Source organism: Camelina sativa, chromosome 4, assembly GCF_030686135.1.
Source record: "Camelina sativa cultivar CO46 ecotype springtype chromosome 4, ASM3068613v1".
In the NCBI taxonomy this organism is placed as follows: Eukaryota; Viridiplantae; Streptophyta; class Magnoliopsida; order Brassicales; family Brassicaceae; genus Camelina; species Camelina sativa.
In genome coordinates, this window is record NC_141883.1 from 7,471,022 (window position 1) to 7,488,709 (window position 17,688).

General features: G+C 40.8%; 1 protein-coding gene, 1 non-coding gene and 1 pseudogene across 3 annotated transcripts; 1 reads left to right on the forward strand and 2 right to left on the reverse strand.

Annotated features, from left to right (window-relative positions):
* Positions 1-235: 235 nt before the first annotated feature.
* On the reverse strand, positions 236-646 carry LOC147945555 (uncharacterized). The gene has a single exon (XM_087509297.1). It carries the CDS (start codon positions 644-646, stop codon positions 236-238), a length of 411 nt encoding a protein of 136 aa, XP_087365423.1.
* Positions 647-2,203: 1,557 nt separating this feature from the next.
* LOC104780065 (UPF0496 protein At3g28270 pseudogene) lies at positions 2,204-4,021 on the forward strand (annotated as a pseudogene). The gene is made up of 2 exons (XR_015596632.1): positions 2,204-2,240; positions 2,668-4,021. The product of XR_015596632.1 is annotated as a UPF0496 protein At3g28270 pseudogene (transcript).
* A 10,894-nt stretch (positions 4,022-14,915) lies between these two features.
* Positions 14,916-15,022, reverse strand: LOC147945556 (small nucleolar RNA R71). Its single transcript, XR_015598009.1, has one exon. It is a non-coding gene; the product is annotated as a small nucleolar RNA R71 (small nucleolar RNA).
* Positions 15,023-17,688: the final 2,666 nt, after the last annotated feature.

The following is a 17,688-nucleotide window of genomic DNA, read 5'->3' on the forward strand; positions in this document are numbered from 1 at the left end:
ACCTTTGCTATAAGCGCCTTATTCATATCCTTAGCAGCTTGAATTCCCAACCCTCCTTCACCTTTTGGCTTACAGACCTTTTCCCAGGCCACTAAATGTTGTTTCCGTTTCTCTGGTGTGCTACCCAACAGAAATGATCGAGAAACCTTATCCAAAGCAGTTAGTGTACATTGTGGCAGGATTATGGTAGACATGGAGTGCACTGGTATATACGATAACACCTCTTTTGTCAAAGTCAGTCGACCCGCGAAGCTAAGAAATTGACTTTTCCACCAGATAATCGAGAGGAAACTCTCCCCAAAATGCTTCCAAAAGTCTCTTTATTCATATGCTTGTGAAGAATAGGCATCCCTAGATACTTCCCCAAATCTCTAGTGGACTTTATCCCACTCTCATCACTTATCAACTTCTCCAAGTCGCTAGAGATATTGCTGGAGAAAAAAAATTTCGACTTATCAAGACTGACTTTTTGCCCAGACGCTATACAAAACTGCTCTAGCACACCCCGAATCACTCTTATTTGTGCCATTGATGCTTCCGCAAACAGGATAAGGTCATCAGCGAAGCAAATGTGAGACAACTGCGGTCCTCCTCGAGACGGACTTATTGGTTTCCACTTCTTATCCACCACAGATAGATCGATCATGTGACACAACCTCTCTATGCACAAGGAAATAAATATGGGGATAAGGGATCCCTTTGTCGTAGTCCTCGTTGTGGTTTAAACGAGTCTGTCTTCTCCCCCTTCCATAACAAGCTCATAGATGGCCCCGAGACACACTGTAATATCCAATGTACCCAGATGTCTGAAAAGCCAGCTGCTAAAAGGGTGTCCTCCAAAAAATCCCATATGATCCTCTCGTAAGCCTTTTTGAGATCAAGCTTCAACAACATCCATTATTTTGGAAAAGAAATATGGAAATAGATTAGAAGGAATACGTAAATTTTTGTTGCAAAGTTATTCACTTCTCTCTCTAAAGATTTTTCTCTCCCTTCTCTTTACAAACCAAACCTAGATCTGAGCCTTTTGCCTCTCCGGTTTGTTCTTCCTGCGCTGAAGAGGGCTCTCTTTTCTTCTTTTCTGGTTACTCTGTTCCTTCCGGCGTCGGCTTTGAATCAGTTTAGCCGTCCTTCGACTTCAGTTGGGTTTCTATAGATGATTGTTTCCGGTGAGCTTCTCGACGTCTGAAGCGGAGTCTCGTGTAGTGGTGGTCGATGGTGAAGAATCGATGGAGAGGCTTGAGGACGGCGTCAACTTCGGGGCTAAATCTGGCAAATCTGGGTTTCGCGACTGCGTGTGTCGTTTTGTTTCACTGGTGGGTTCGTTGGCTTGGTGGGAAGTGAGAGGCGGGAGATTTATTCTTATGGATCTACGGTGCTGGTTTAATGCACTTGCATTGGACTTGTTTTCTCTCACTCCAGCCGAGGTGGTGGCTTGCGGGTGGATTGTTGTTGTTTGTCATGTAAGGTTTGGCTGCGCTTCATTGAAGGACTCGGTTTCAAGATGCAACAGGAGAGAGGTAATACGATAGTGAACAGATCCCATACCATCTGCGTAGAAGTCCATGGACACAACAATCTCTTCAGAGTCATTTTTGAGGCCATGCGGTTGCGGAATAGTGATAGGACAAAGAGAAAGAGAAAGAGATCGTTTAAGTCCCGTAGTGAGATATAACTTCTTTCCCACCATCCCCAGACATGAGCGACCATGGTGAAGTATGTTGTGAGTTTTGGTGAAGAGACCGGAATAGTTCACGGAAATATGGAGACTCGACTATAGATTTCCACTGCTTGCAAACCAGTTGAGACGTTGTGATACTCTTTAGTGGTAATCGTGCTAATATAATTGCTAATAGATCATCTGTAAAGGAATTCATCTTCCTATTCCTCTGTTTCACTCCGATTAGGGTTTACTCTTTTATATACAAAAACTCTAATCGTATTCTCTCGGAGCTACGATTTGAATCTTTTTTGGGCCAAGGCGAATCTTAGTTGTTGGAGTCGTTAAATATATAGGTGAATACATTACTCCATACAGGTGTAGACATCATTCATATAGGTGAGGACATTTACTGACGGACTATTGATTTTGGAGATGTATAGACTTTTGTTGAGACTTTTAGTTGTAACTAACCAAACACACGGGTTCCTCGTGCATGTTTTCTCCTATAAATTCTTGTAGATCACTTAACCTTAAAAATCATTCAAACTTCAAACCTACAATATATTGGTCAAAGAAGGTTGAGATCGATATCCTCCACTATTCTGATCCAATTTTTGTCTTTCTTCAAGCTCATTTTCTCTTTTTACAACCTTTTTTTTTATGTTTCATAAGTTTGCTCATATTTATTTTTTTATATATTTTTCAAATTTATAATAAAATAAATCGGGTATACATATAACTATATAAATATATATTTGTAATTTTTCTGTGTGTTGTTCGTATTTTCTATTTATTATAACTTATAATATTACTTTTTCTTCATCAGTTTTTTACAACGTAACTGTATCTTTTTCTGTGCTTAATATTATATTACAAAACTGTAACTAATTAGTTAATTTGTATAAAATAAAATAATCAAAATATGAAAGTTTCGAAAAGTCTTTGTTGGGAAGCACATGCTAAACGCTCTACCTTTTCTTGATTTTTTTTCTTTCCCTTTTCAGTAATATCATCGATGGCATTATACGAAGATTTGATGTCGAAATGCGCAGAACACCTGAGTTCTTACAAATCCGCTTGTGAAGAACACACACACCTCAAATCCTATGATGCATCGCTTCAGCAGAAAACCATGAAAACGATAGAATCAATCCCCGTTAGGGCCAAGCCTCAATCCAAGTCTGATTCGGTGTCCCCATACGAAGTACACAAGGAGGTCTCCCAGCACATGTTTGAAGTTACCGAAGGTGTGGCAAAGTTCATTACTGAAAGCGACCATGATGTGTGGGAGAACAAAGCTCTAAGGGATTTGGTCGAGGCTTATTTCGAAATCACCAAGGAGACTTTAAAGATTTTCAATACTATACAGAATTGCGTCGACGACGCAGAAATGGGCCAACTTCTCATTCGACAGGCCGTGGCAGATTTTGAGAAAGAGTCGGCAGAGAAGGATGCTTGTGGGAAAAAGAAGAAGTATGAGAAAACCTTGAAGGATCTGAAGAAGTTTAAAGCCATGGGAGATCCCTTTGATGGCCAAGTGCTCACGATTCAGTTCAAGTTGATCAAAGAGCAGCAAGAATCCCTTATGAAGGAAGTAGGTGCGGCTAAACAAAAGATTCTTGACGAAATTTCTAACGTGGAGCAAGAGATTGTAATTTCGAATGTTGTATTCGGTGCTACTGTTGCCATTGCTGCCGTCATATCGATAGTTTTAATTTCAACATGCGTTGGTGCGGTTGCGGGCTTCGGGGCTCTATGTCCATCACTGCTTGCGGCGGGATGGGCTGGCGTCTACACTATCTTAGAGAAAAAGAAGGCTGATCTGAAGAAAGAGTTGGACGGTCTGAATGAACTGGTTGATATTGAAGAATCGGTGGAGAAGGGTATAAAAACCAACGAAGAAGCGACAGCGACCGTATCAACTCTAGTCAGCGGGCTAGAAGACCGTATCCACACTATGTTGGCACTTGCAGATAATGCTATTGAGAATGAAGACGATGAGGAGGACACGAAACTTGTCCTAAAAGTAATCAAGGGGAAAATAGATAAGTTAACAGAGAAAATCAAGGAAGTTGGTGAAAGTGTGCAAGAACATAGCAAACTCATCGCAGAGGCGAGACTTCATGTTCTCCAAAAGATCAACCGTTCTTGAAAACATTGATCCGTCTGAACTTTAAACCATGTTTGTTGTCTAAAACCCCTATGTTATATGCTTATATAAAACTGTAAAAGGGTTATTAGAGTTTGCAGCCCATTGTACCTTTTTTTATTTTACTTCGTGACGTTGATCATCCTATACGGTTGGTTATTTTACTACGTATTTTTATACTTCGTGAAATAAAGTTTGTTGTTGTGTCATTTTCACATTCATTTTTTTCACAAATTAAATGACCGAAAACATTTTGCTTTCCGGATAAAACAAATTTTTACTAATTAATATCATCATATCAACCTATAATATATGAGATCACTTCAACACGATATGACACATTCAAATATTTTGTCCCACTAGAATTGATTTATCATTTAACATTGGTCTAAAGTAGATGTTAAATAAAAATCAAGTTCTCAACCATCCTCGACCGACTTTACTTGGAAACACATTTAGGAACATACGTCTCACTATAAATAAAAAAGCCTACCAAAGGAAACATATACCCAACCTCAGTTCTAAGATGACTTTTCACAAGTTTGTAGAGTAATAAGAATTTTCACTATAATATACTAGCAAAAACTAGATTATGTTCTACAATTTCACAAAAGGGTATCATTATACATGAACAAGTGATATTAAAGTGTATATGTATATATCTTCTATGATCATCAAGCAATCAAAACTATAAAACGCTGAGAAAGTGCGGTCAACAAAAAAAAAAACCCTGAAAACGCAAACAAAAAAGCTATGCATCATCCTAAAGGCTACAACTTCTTCATCGATATTGCATAAGGAACTAAAACAGTAATTAGCAAAAACAAAGAATAAATAAAGCCTTACAAAATATTAATTCATCAATCGTGACATGTCAATTTTAACGATCAAAAATCATAGTTTTTAAGTTTGGTAAAACGATGCATAAAATAATTGTAATCTTATTATATTAAAAAAACCTTTTTAACCCTAAAAGGAAAATGATTGTAAATATAGCGCTATATATATATAACCAAATAGATGATGATATATTTTTTACCTGAAAAAATAATTTCGACTAACTTTGAAATAATCATCCACGTATATCTTGAATAATTATCGATTAACACAAAGATGTACTTGTTTCTAGCTATTGTATTCGAAGATACAGCGTGTATAAGCTCTAGGGATTTTGTCGCTCGATAAGCAGTGGCTTGTGGAAATATTAGCCGTGTTTGCTTGCCAAGTAAGCAAGAGCCATAAATATCTTTCTCCAATTTCATCCGTGGAGCCCCTATGACAAGTTCTCCTTGTATCATAGCTTTCATTGTTCCAAAGTTCAGATTACCTAAACGAGCATACCATCTGCTTGTGTCACTTGTTGTTGTAGAAAACAAACACAACGCATCTTTAATTCCCATATTCACTTTGTATAACCGATTCTTCGACCTGATTGTCCTAACCAGTAACTTACCATCACAATCTCGCATTATCAGATTATCTCCTTTCATTCGGACATCGCAGCCTGATTCTGTAGCTTGTCCTAAGCTAATGATGTTACTTTTGATATGTATTCGAGAGTCATCACCAAAACGGACTTTTACAGCAATAGGGTCGTCAAGCTGCGCATTATACCTGCGGTCTACATTCATAGGGTTGTTGGATCCATTGTCAAGGTACCAAACATCCTCTTCAGTGTTTGTCTCATATTGACTTGGCACAACCTTTTCTTCGCTTAGGTTTACGATCTCATGTATATGTAACATCTGCAAACCAGAAATTCAATTTCTGGTAGGGGTGTTGATCGACACTCCTAGTGGTATCGGTCGACACCATTCGTGGTTAGTCAAATCGGTTCGATTTTAATTTTTCGGTTTGCGTGGCGGCTTTGGGGAAGCCTTAAATTCGATTTTATAAGGGAAAACGCGACGACTTCCACTTCCTTTAGCCGTTTCTTCACATCTAAGAGAGAAAGAAGAGAGAACATAGTCTCTGTGAGAATTCTTGAGGTTTTGGTGGATTCTCTGTCTCTGTAAGGTGAGTTTCTTCTCGAGGGTGTGGATCCAAGGCTAGGAACGTGGTGGGAAGTTTGTGGTGATGTGGTTTCGTCGTTGTTTGTGAGATCTCGTTGTTTTGCGTAAGATGAGTGCATGACCATGGCTTATCTAAGCTAAGATCTCTGTTTTTGTGATTTTGTGTGTTGTGTGGTTTTTTCTTTTGGTTGGTTGTGAGTTTTTTCGTAGCTCCTGAGGCTTGGATTCGTTCTTGGGATCATGTGGGACGAAAAGGAGAAGCTTGGAGGCGAGATTCGGAGGTTCTGTTTGAAGGAAATCACTGCTCGGCATCGGTGTCGGTCGATACCAATGTGAGGACGACTCGGGAACTTAGCGAGCATCGGCGACACCCATGTGGAGGTGTCGGTCGACACCGTTAGGTTTTTGGGAGTGTCGAGCAGGTGTCGGTCGACACCAGATGATCAGTGTCGGTCGAGACCTTCGGGTGTCTGATAAGTAGGTTTTCACCCAGGGTATCAATTACCTATGCAGTTGTAGTACAAAGGGTTATCAATCCAAATGGTTGTTTATGCTAGCAGGTAGGATGCAATCAGAACAATACAAGTCAAGCCAAGCAATAATGGGGTTTGTCTAACGATCCTAAATTAATGAAAGAAAAGAATTTAAAGAAGGAACCACACGACCTAAGCACTCGATGCAAGCATTCGAGTACAAGATCGGGTGAGTTGATCGAGTAAACAGAGAAACTATGAACAACTCGAGGTGTTACTCGAAGCAGGTGATCGTGTACCTGATTGGGTAATGGATCGAGTGATGAATAAAACTGCAACCAATTAAAATACGAAAGGTTCTAAGGATGGGGTAATCGAATCCTAAGTGTTCCTGACCAATAAAGATATCTTACATGCCTCAAGCAAATATTCCCTAGACAATGAATCTCTAAAACCTTGTTAAAACACTCTCGTGATAGAAACAATCAACCGTGATCACTCCCCTACCCAACTCTCGTTGGAGAAACATGACCAAGCATGCAATAAGAACCGATTCATTATTGTTAATAAACCCCTTACTCATCTAATCTCTTAGGCTAAGTGAGTAAATCTCTAGCATTGGTTGATTCAAGCATTTCATCTACACCTCTCGGTGGTAAAACACCTTAGATCTAATCTCACCCTCTCGGTTTGTTGACAACATTCAGAACACTAACCTAGAAGGGAATCTATAAAACATATACAATCAAACTAAGACATTCTAACCGATCAATAACACAAAATCATCTATCCCATCCCTAGAAACTTTACTACACTACTCGAAAATCATTGCAAGAAACATAAAAGCATATATGAACGAAAATTGCATTGTATTATAAGATAGAGTAGAGAATAAAGACTACAAAGTAGAAATCTAAAGAAATGACAAAAGAATATAAAATAAATCCTAACAAAAAGCAAAAAGAGTTTTGATTCGCTCAGTTCTCTCACAGAAGCTCTCGCTTTCTGGTTTGAGGGTCTGCGGTGTGCTATTTGCGAGGAAGAGGAGGAGGGGTTTATATATGGAAACCCCTTCTACCTAGCTTCCCAGTCCTGCTCGAGGGTCTACTCGATGGGGTGCACGAAGATGAGGTCGGGTTATTCCTCGGGTTGTTCTTCCTGCTCTTGGATCCTCCTCGATCGTGTTGGGGTTCGGACTGTTCTTCCAGCTCGATGGCTCCTTCGGGTACATGCTCGGATTTGTCCTTGTTTCTCCCCATTTTAGGCTCTAAAGCACCTGTTTTCATCCAAAGTATGCAAATGCAAGAATACACCAATTCCTACAGTTAATGACCTAAAAATGCTAAGTTAAGGGTATAAACAATGCAAAATATGGACAAAAAAGGATGCTAAAAACATGTAAATTAGAGAGTTATCAGACCCCAAAACTTAAATCATGCTAGTCCTCTAGCAAGCAAGTAGGAGGGGGGACTCATAACCTTTATATGCTAAGCGAAGGATCCAAGCTATAGTCCTCAAAGATAGTTTAACGGTGCTAAGATCAATCAACATACTTACAAATATTTTTCTATGCTTATTACCATGCATCGATCTAGTTCAACCTCCTACTAAAAGTAAAGAACATCTCTTTCACATTCATTTAAGTGTTTTGACGAATTCTTGCAAATGGAAGGTGAATCAAGTTCAATTGGTTTCAAGGGTAAGGCTTTTTGGTAAGGTGGTTTCAAGCAAATTCTTTGGGTGGTTTTCTCTCAAAAGAATGAATGCTAGACAGCCGTGAAAACTATCTAAGAGGGGGTTATTGGTTCCATGATTTTAATGGATTTGGAAATCCAGAAAAAAATCATGTGTTATTCAATCATTGATTTTAAAATACTTATTAAAATGATGTGTTATTGGTTCCATGATTTACAAATACTTATTAAAATCCTATGTTATTCATTTAATAATTTGTTTTTGGATTTCAAAATCCACATTATGTTTTAAATTGATTTGAAAGTGTAAAATAGAAGGATTCAAATCCAAGGATAAAACATGTTATTTCAAAATCCATGTATTTGGATTTCTAAAATTTATAATTCTATATGGATTTAGAAATCATCTCTCCAATAACAGCCCCTAAGATTGAGAACAATTTAGGCATACAAAATTTAACTCCTGATAATCTACCCTTTTCCCATTCACTTTTTTTTTGTTTTTTTAAACCCCCTAGAATTAAACTACCCACAACCTTGATTTTAACTCTTTTTCTTTTTTTTGTAATCCCTAAGGTTTAAACTTTAAACATCTAGCTCTCGTCTCTTTTTTTTTTTTCTTTGCTAAACTCCTAATATGTATATATTTTTTCTTTCTTTCTTTCTAGGAGGCTATAGCAAGATCTTTTTCTCTTTTTTTTTTACTTAGAGACTTAGAGCTACTTTATTCTAACCTCAGGGGCTTTTTTTTCTTTCTCAACCCAACCTAAATAAACATGCTAACCACCTATCTTTCAAAACCGATTCTATTAGCTAGTCCAAATGATTCTAACTTAGCTAAATTAAGAGCAAGTTCTTTGTCGTTCTCAATACTCTCAAGGTTTCACAACCTATAGCACAATGAAAAGGCCTCACTCAACAATTCATAACAAGGTTTGAAAGAAAGGTTTGAGTTCAAGGGTAGGGAAAAACAAATCGGGTTAAACGAAAAGATTGGTAAAAATGGAGTGCTAACCCGAGTTTAGAGTTACCATGAGCAAGTATTCAAATTCCATAAGCAAGACAATTTAAGTTCAAATTAAGTCCAATAATATAGAGATGTTCCAATGTTCAAACAAGTGGAGGAAGCATTCAAAAGACACAAGGTTCTAAACAAAAAATTTTCATTTTTTTCCAAACATTGATCTAGCAACAATGAACTGTGATTAAGGGCTATAGCTTCAATCCTAAGATTTGATTTTAAACAAGGTAGATATAATCATTGTCCCCTAAGATGCATATGTAACAATCCTATATGAAGAAAACTAGACTCAATCCTAATATGTAAATGCAACTACCTGAACACTCTTTATATATATATATATATATTTTTAAGTTTTTCAAAAAAATTTGGGTTTTTTCAATGCACATAGATGCTGACTCAGATGAATAAAACTAGCATGCAAAAATTTGAAATAAGAAAATAAAAAAATAAAACACAATGTTATATACATTCTAGGACCATCCCCCAAACTTAAATTACACAGTCTCTGTTTAAATAAAAGTTGGAAAAAGAATCCAAGAATCACACAAAATGAAATGAAAACTAAATGCAATGTTATTTACAAAGGTTGGATGAATTTGGTACCTCATGGGTTGGTGAAGAAGGAGGTTGTAGCAGCCTCCATACTCACCAACGTGTAGCCAGGTTCGTCACCGGCTTCAGCAGGTGCCGGTATTTGCTCATCAGAGAGCTCGGTGATATGCACAGACGACTTGCTCGGAGCAGCATCCGAGGGGTTGATCGAGGGGGGCATCGCAGTCTCATCGGGTAGGACATCAAGTAATACGATGGGTATGGTGGAAGAGGTCCAGAGTGATCACCCGTGTAGCCACTCGCAGGGTGCATCGAATATGGCATCGTGTACGGCATCTGGTAAGGCGGAGGGTAGAGTCTTGAGTAATCACCCGATTGTGTGCTCGATGGGTGCATCGGGTAAGGCATCATGTATCCCATCAGGTTAGGCATCGGATAGGCGTCTGAATGGCTTCTCCGTGATACTTCAGGTCTTGTAACATCCCCCTCAGCTTGGGGCTCGTAGGATGATGCTCTGTGAGGTTCTGGAGGTGTCAGTCCTCGAATTCCTCCTAGCGGTCCGCTTCTCCCCATCCAAGTAGATGCGTATACCGAGGTAGTAGCAGAGGCACAACTTGCCTTGTCTTGCAGCTCCTTGATCTGACCTCCCATCATCTTCACTGAACCGGTAAGATTCTTCACCTTCCTCACCAAAAACTTGTTAATCCTCTTCTGCCATCTGATCCTCTTGTGGGCTTCCCTCACTCCAACGGGTTGCTTTTGAGAGCAAACATACTCCTCAAAGTCATAATCTTCTGAGCTGTCTCCCTGTCCTTGCTCGGTCGCCTCTCTCTCTTCAGCTACTGATCCTCCTGCGGATTGTACAGCTCCTCCAGAGGCGGTGCAAAGTCGATGTTGTCCCCTAGCCGGACCTTGGCGCACATTACATCGCAAGACACCAAAATTGGTGTAACCAGTCCTCCAATTGAGATCTCTTCGCCTCCTTCTCTTCTCTTCATAGCCCATGACTTGAGGTAGAGGAACTCAACGAGCAGCACAAACACCATACTAGTATCCGCAACATCTCCTACTAGCGGTGTACCATCCCTAGCATTGTCTAAAACTCCACACAAGGAAATATCTAGCAGTTGGAGCTCATGATCATTCACATTCCCAGTCTCTTTTCTAGCAAAAAGAGTGAATGCGAGGGATTTGTGAAAATACCTCAAAACAGGGCTCTTTATTTGAGCGGATTTGGAGCTTGTGGACTTGTAGGGGAGCTTGTCTCCTATTGTCAGCCATAGGGACCTCATTTCCTCCTTGATTACTTCCATTCCTTCTCCAAACCCAGCCTTGAAACCATACAACCTCTCCATCTCCTTGAAAGTAAGCCGATACACCTTATTTCTTACAGAGAAGGTGATAAACCCGATTCCCCCATTGGGTAGTAGGGTCGGGTGGTCCTCAAAGTAGTGCAACATTAGTGTTGAGAGAAAGTCGACCGTCTCCTCCTAATAAGCTTCAAGGTTGGCTTGCATCATCTGGCCCATGTGGCACATGTCGAACAGGAACTATACATCTCTAGCAATGCCCAACTGCTTCATCGTCACTTGGTGAGGGTAGCGGGTACTAACAAAACTCATTTTGCGGAAAACCTTGAAGAGCTTTGCCGGAGTCTCCACCTCTTTCTGCTTCAGCCTCCGCGAGGCTTGTCATGTTCGCTCTCTCTGCTCCTCCTCTCCCTCACGGTTCTCCTCCTCTGTGTCTCGATCATCTTCCTCAGCTGCTGATAACTCTCTAATTTACATGTTTTTAGCATCCCCTTTTGTCCATATTTTGCATTATTCATACCCTTAACTTAGCATTTTTAGGTCATTAACTGTAGGAATTCACTTTTAGGCCATTTAGAGTGTTGCATTTTTGCATTTGCATATTTTTGATGAAAACATGTGCTTAAGAGCCTAAATTGGGGAAAACCAAGGACAAACCCGAGCATGTACCCGAAGGAGCCATCGAGCTGCAAGAACAGTCCGAACCCCAACACGATCAAGGAGGATCCAAGAGCATGAAGATCAACCCGAAGATCTACCCGATGACTAACTCGACCTCATCTTTGTGTACCCCATCGAGTAGACCCTCGGGCAGGACTGGGAAGCTAGGTCAAAGGGATTTCCATATATAAACCCCTCCTCTCCTTCCTCGCAAACGAGCACGCCGCAGACCCTCAAACCAGAGAGCGAGAGCTTCTGTGAGAGAACTGAGCGACTCAAACACTTTTCCCTTTTTTTTTTAGATTTTATTTCATAACTTTTTATCATTTCTTTAGATTTCTATCTTGTACTCTTATCCATCTACTTTATCGTTTAATATAATGCAATTTTCGTTTATATTTGCTTTGATATTTCCTGCTATAATTTCCTAGTAGTGTAGTAAAGTTTCTAGGGATGAGATAGATGATTTTGTGTTCTTGATCGGTTAGGATGTCTTAGTTGATTGTATATGTTTAATAGATTTTCTTCTAGATTGGTGTTTTTAATTCTGTCAACAAACCGAGAGGATGAGATTAGATCTAAGGTGTTTTACCACCAAGAGGTGTAGATGAGATGCTTGAATCAACCAATGCTAGAGGTGTACTCACTTAGCCTAAGAGATTAGATGCGTAAGGGGTTTCCTGACAATAATGAATCAGATCTTAATGCCTGCTTGGTCATGTTTCTCCAACGAGAGTTGGGTAGGGGAGTGATCAAGGTTGATTGTTTCTATCACGAGAGTGTTTTAACAAGATTTTAGAGATTGATTGTCTAGGAAATATTTGCTTGAGGCATGTAAGACATATGTACTGGTTAGGAATACTTAGGATTCGATTACCCCATCCTTAAAACCTTTCGTATCTTAATTGCTTGCATTTCCATTCATTACTCGATCTCTTACCCGATCAGGTACACGATAACCTGCATCGAGTAATACCTCGAGTTGTTCATACCATCTTTGCTTACTCGATCACCCCACCCGATCCTGTACTCGAATGCTTGCATCAAGTGCTTAGGTCGTGTGTTTCTTTGTTTATATTCTTTTCTTTTATTATTTTAGGATTGTTAGTCTAAAACCCTATGTGCTTGGCTTGACCTGCACTGTTCTGATCATATCCTTCCTGCTAGCTTAAACAACCATTTGGATTGATAACTGATAACTCTCTAATGTACATGTTTTTAGCATCCTTTTTTTTCCATATTTTGCATTGTTCATAACCTTAACTTAGCATTTTTAGGTCATTAACTGTAAGAATTCACATTTAGACCATTTAGGGTGTTGCATTTTTGTATTTGCATGTTTTGGATGAAAAGAGGTGCTAAAGAGCCTAAAATGGGGAAAAACAAGGACAAACTCGAACATGTACCCGAAGGAGCCATCGAGCTGGAAGAACAAGTCCGAACCCCAACACGATCGAGGAGGATCCAAGCGCATGAAGAACAACCCAAAGATCCACCCGAGGAGTAACCCGACTTCATCCTCGTGTACCCCATCGAGTAGACCATCGGGCAGGTCTGGGAAGCTAGGTCAAAAGGGTTTCCATATATAAACCCCTCCTCTCCTACCTCGAAAAAGAGCACGCCGCAGACCCTCAAACCAGAGAGCGAGAGCTTCTGTGAGAGAACTGAGCGACTCAAACACTTTTCCTTTTGTTTTTACATTTTCTTTCATAGTTTTTATCGTTTTTCTCAGATTTCTATCTTGTACTCTTTCTTTTAATATAATGCAATTTTCATTCTTATTCGTTGTTATGTTTCTTGTTATTATGTCTGAGTATTGTAGTAAAGTTTCTAGGGATGGGATAGATGATTTTGTGTTCTTGATCGGTTAGGATGCATTAGTTTGATTGTAAATGTTTGATAGATTTCCTTCTAGGTTGGTGTTCTTAATGTTGTCAACAGACGGAGAGGTTGAGATTAGATCTAGGGTGTTTTACCACCGAGAGGTGTAGATGAGATGCTTGAATCTGCCAATGCTAGAGGTTCACTCGCTCTGAGTAAGATATTAGATGAGTTAGGGTTTACTGACAATAATGAATCAGATCTTAATGCCTGCTTGGTCATGTTTCTCCAACGAGAGTTGGGTAGGGAAATGATAAAGGTTGATTGTTGCTAGTGCGAGAGTGTGGTGAAAAAGTTTTAGAGATTCATTGTCTAGGAAATAATTGCTTGAGGCATGTAAGGCATCTGTACTGGTCAGAAATACTTAGGATTCAATTACCCCATCCTTAGAAGCTTTCGTATTTTAATTGTTTGCATTTTTCTTTTTATTACTCGACCACTTACCCGATCAGGTACACGATAACCTGTATCGAGTAATACCTCGAGCTGTTCATATCCTAATTGCTTACTCGATCACCCCACACGATCCTATACTCGATTGCTTGCATCGAGTGCTTAGGTCGTGTGGTTTCTTTGTTTATATTCTTGTCTTTCATTTATTCTAGGACTGGTAGATCAAAACCCTATTTGCTTGGCTTGACTTGTAACGTTCTGATCATATCTTTCCTGCTAGCAATAGACAACCATTTGGATTGATAACCCTTTGTACTACAACTGCATAAGGAATTGATACCCTGGTGAAAACTTGTCTATCAATTTGGCGTCGTTGCCATTTGGTTGATTTCATTTTGCTATGTTTAGGATTTCAGCACTTGCTAGATCAAGTTCCTTTTGTTAATATTCGTTCGGAATCCAACTTGTTTGCTTTCGCTCATGTTTGTTTTGAATCTCAAGTAGAACCCGAGCACCCACCCGACCCGTCACTCGATCACCTAGATCGAGTTGACCTTCGTGTACACACTCGGACACTTATCTGTGCATGAAAACACGATCCAGAGGTAGCCAGAACCTGAGTCCATTCATCGACAACATCGACAGACCAAGGCTACTTAGACAACAACAAGTTCAACCGGAACCAGCAATCATTGAGGAGACGATGAATAATCAGAACGGTCCACTAGCTCCTCAAGCAAGGACCAATATAGGAGCATGAGATGCTCCATCACTCATACTCAAAGGAATGGCATTGTGCCACAACCTGTGCAGAACAACAATTTTGAGATCAAGAGTAGTCTCATCCAGATGATATAGAGTAATAAGTTTCATTGTTTGCCAATGGAGGACCCATTGGATCATCTGGATGAATTTGATAGGCTCTGTAGCCTCACTAAGATCAATGGAGTTAGTGAAGATGGATTCAAACTCAGAATTTTCCCATTCTCTTTGGGAGATAAAGCACACATCTGGGAGAAATCACTCCCCAAGGAGTCCATCACCACTTGGGAAGCGTGCAAGAAGGCATTCCTGGCCAAATTCTTCTCCAAATCCAGAACGGCAAGGCTGAGAAATGACATTTCCGGCTTTGTTCAGAAGAACAATGAAACGTTCAATGAAGCTTGGGAACGTTTCAAGGGATACACTACCCGATGTCCTCATCATGGTTTCAGCAATGCTTCATTGCTGAGCACACTTTACAGAGGAGTGGTCCCCAAGATTCGGATGTTGCTGGACACCGCAAGCCATGGTAACTTCCTCAACATGGATGTTGATGAAGGTTGGGACCTAGTGGAGAACTTGGCTCAATCTGATGGCAATTACAATGAGGAATATGATCGCTCTGTACGATCTACAGGAGAGGAAGATGCCAAGTACAAGAGGGACATGCAAGCCCTCAATGACAAGCTCGACAAGCTCCTCAACCAGCAGAAGCATGTTCATTCAATATCAGAGGAAGAGCAGTTTCTACAACAAGATGGGGAGACTATACAGATAGAGGATGTTCACTACATCAACAATCAGGGAGGTTACAACAAAGGGTACAACAATTACAAGCCGAATCCGAATCTATCTTATCGGAACCCGAATGTTGCCAATCCTCAGGACCAAACTTACCCATCTGCAGTTCAAGGGAACCAGGTACAACAGAAGCATTTTGTCCAGTACAACCAAGGCTATGCACCTAAACAGCAGTACTCTGGAAACTACACCCATTCACCTGGATTCCAACAACCTCAAGGTCCACAGAACCAATCACATGAAGCTGAGTTACGCGGCCTCATTCAGCAGATGATTCAGAATCAGGCTTCAGCATCTCTGGACATCGCAAAACGGTTTGCCGAGATGAGCAACAAGATCGACTTAGGATACAATGATTTGAACGCCAAGTACGAATCACTCAACACTAAGGTTAGATACCTCAAAGGCCACCACAACAACCAACCGGCCCCAAAGATTAACCAACTCCCAGGAAAGGCTGTTCAAAACCCTAAGGATTATGCCACTGCCCAAGCCATCTTCCTTGATAATGACTATGAGGACTACCTCACTGGGGACAGTGATGATCAGGATGGGGAGGATATGGATCACCCAATGAAAAATGAGGCCAAGTACTATATATCCGAGTATAAACCCGAGCCTTCACCAGAGGAGACTGGTCGAGTTGATGATCGAGCACTAGTTCGAGAATCACAAATTGAAGAACAACCCGAGGTGGAACCCGATCACCTACCCGATGATGGTGATCGGATGATGCATCGAGTAGATGTTGAGAAGAGAGATTAGCCTCAACCACCTGCAACAGCAGAAAGGGAGCTAGAGGAAAGGTTCAATGCTACACTTGACATCCAGGTGGAGGCGCTTGCAGAGCGTATGGCAAAGCGTAAGGCTCCACCACCTAAACTTTTGCCACCACACGAGCTTCAGGAGGAAGCTCCCAAGGAAGCAGCTCGATTGGAGAATGAGGTTAAGGAAGCTGTCAAGGAAATTGGGTTTGAGATTCTCAGAAGTGGAGTGTGCTTGGATCCTGCGCTGCGAATCGAGGAAAAATCGGAAGATCCTGGCTCTTTTACTTTACCATGCTCGATAGGACTTCAGATCTTCAAGAATTGTTTGTGCGACCTTGGAGCTTCAGTTAGCATTATGCCGCTGTCAGTAGCCAACAAGATGGGATTCACCAGTTTTAAACCAAGTGATCTGTATTTGGTTCTGACTGATAGAACGGTCAGGCATCCGACTGGGATCCTGGAAAATCTGCCTCTCAGGATTGGAAGAGTGGAAGTCCCTACTGATTTCATGATCCTTGACATGGATAAAGAACCATACGACCACTGATCCTGGGAAGACCATTCTTTACAACAGTTGGTGCTGTGATTGAGGTAAAGCAAGGGAAGATCAGAATAGAGCATGGTGAGCACTTCAAGATGGAGTTTGATGTGAAGAAGGGAATTAAGAGGCCAACCATTGATGGTCAAGCCTTTTCCACTAAGACCAAGCAGAGGAAAGTCAAACATCTTGAGGAGGTCAACACCACTTTTGCCTTAGAACCTGGACAAAACCTGGAAATTCTGTTGAACCGGCCTACTACAGTGGAGAGGATCCCAAAACCTCTCTCTGAAAGAACCCATGCTTAAGGAGCATGAAGAGTCAAGCTTAGCGACTTTAAACAAGCTCACTTGGGAGGAAGTCCCAAAGGTATCTTTTGTTTTGTTTTAATTTTGATTTATTTGTTTTATCTCATTTTTTATTTTTGAATTTTATAAAAAAAAAATGGAAAAGTAAAAGAGGAAATTGGGAAACCCGAGGGTCAACCCGACACCGTACTCAACGCGCTTGATCGTTTCCCTGCTCGGGAGGCGAGTGGAGTCCGAATTGCACAAGCCAAGCCCACTCTTGGTGAAGCCCACCAACCAAACCCTAGTCTACTTAAGGGTTTCGACTCCCTCTCCCCAAGCATCACCGATAAGTTTCTCTCAACCCTAGAGTTTTTATATTCCAAAGTTTCTATTCTCTCTCAACCTCAAGTCTTATTCGATTTTCTTTGGGAACTAACGCTATTAACTTTGGAGCTTAGCTTTTTCTCTCAAGGATTCGACAATGGAGCCAATCGCTAAAACCTACCAAAGGAAGGGGAGAAGATCAACCTCCACCGCTGCTACAACCGGAGGTGATGCCTTCAAACCTCGAGAGTCCCAAGGGAGAGGAAACGTTCCGCATGCCCAACCGCTGGCTGGACATTTCGCTTCCCCTACCCGATGCTCAACCCGATCCGTCACCCGATCCGTCACCCGATCCGATGCTCGAGCAACTGATCGAGTAGACCACCGAGTTCGCT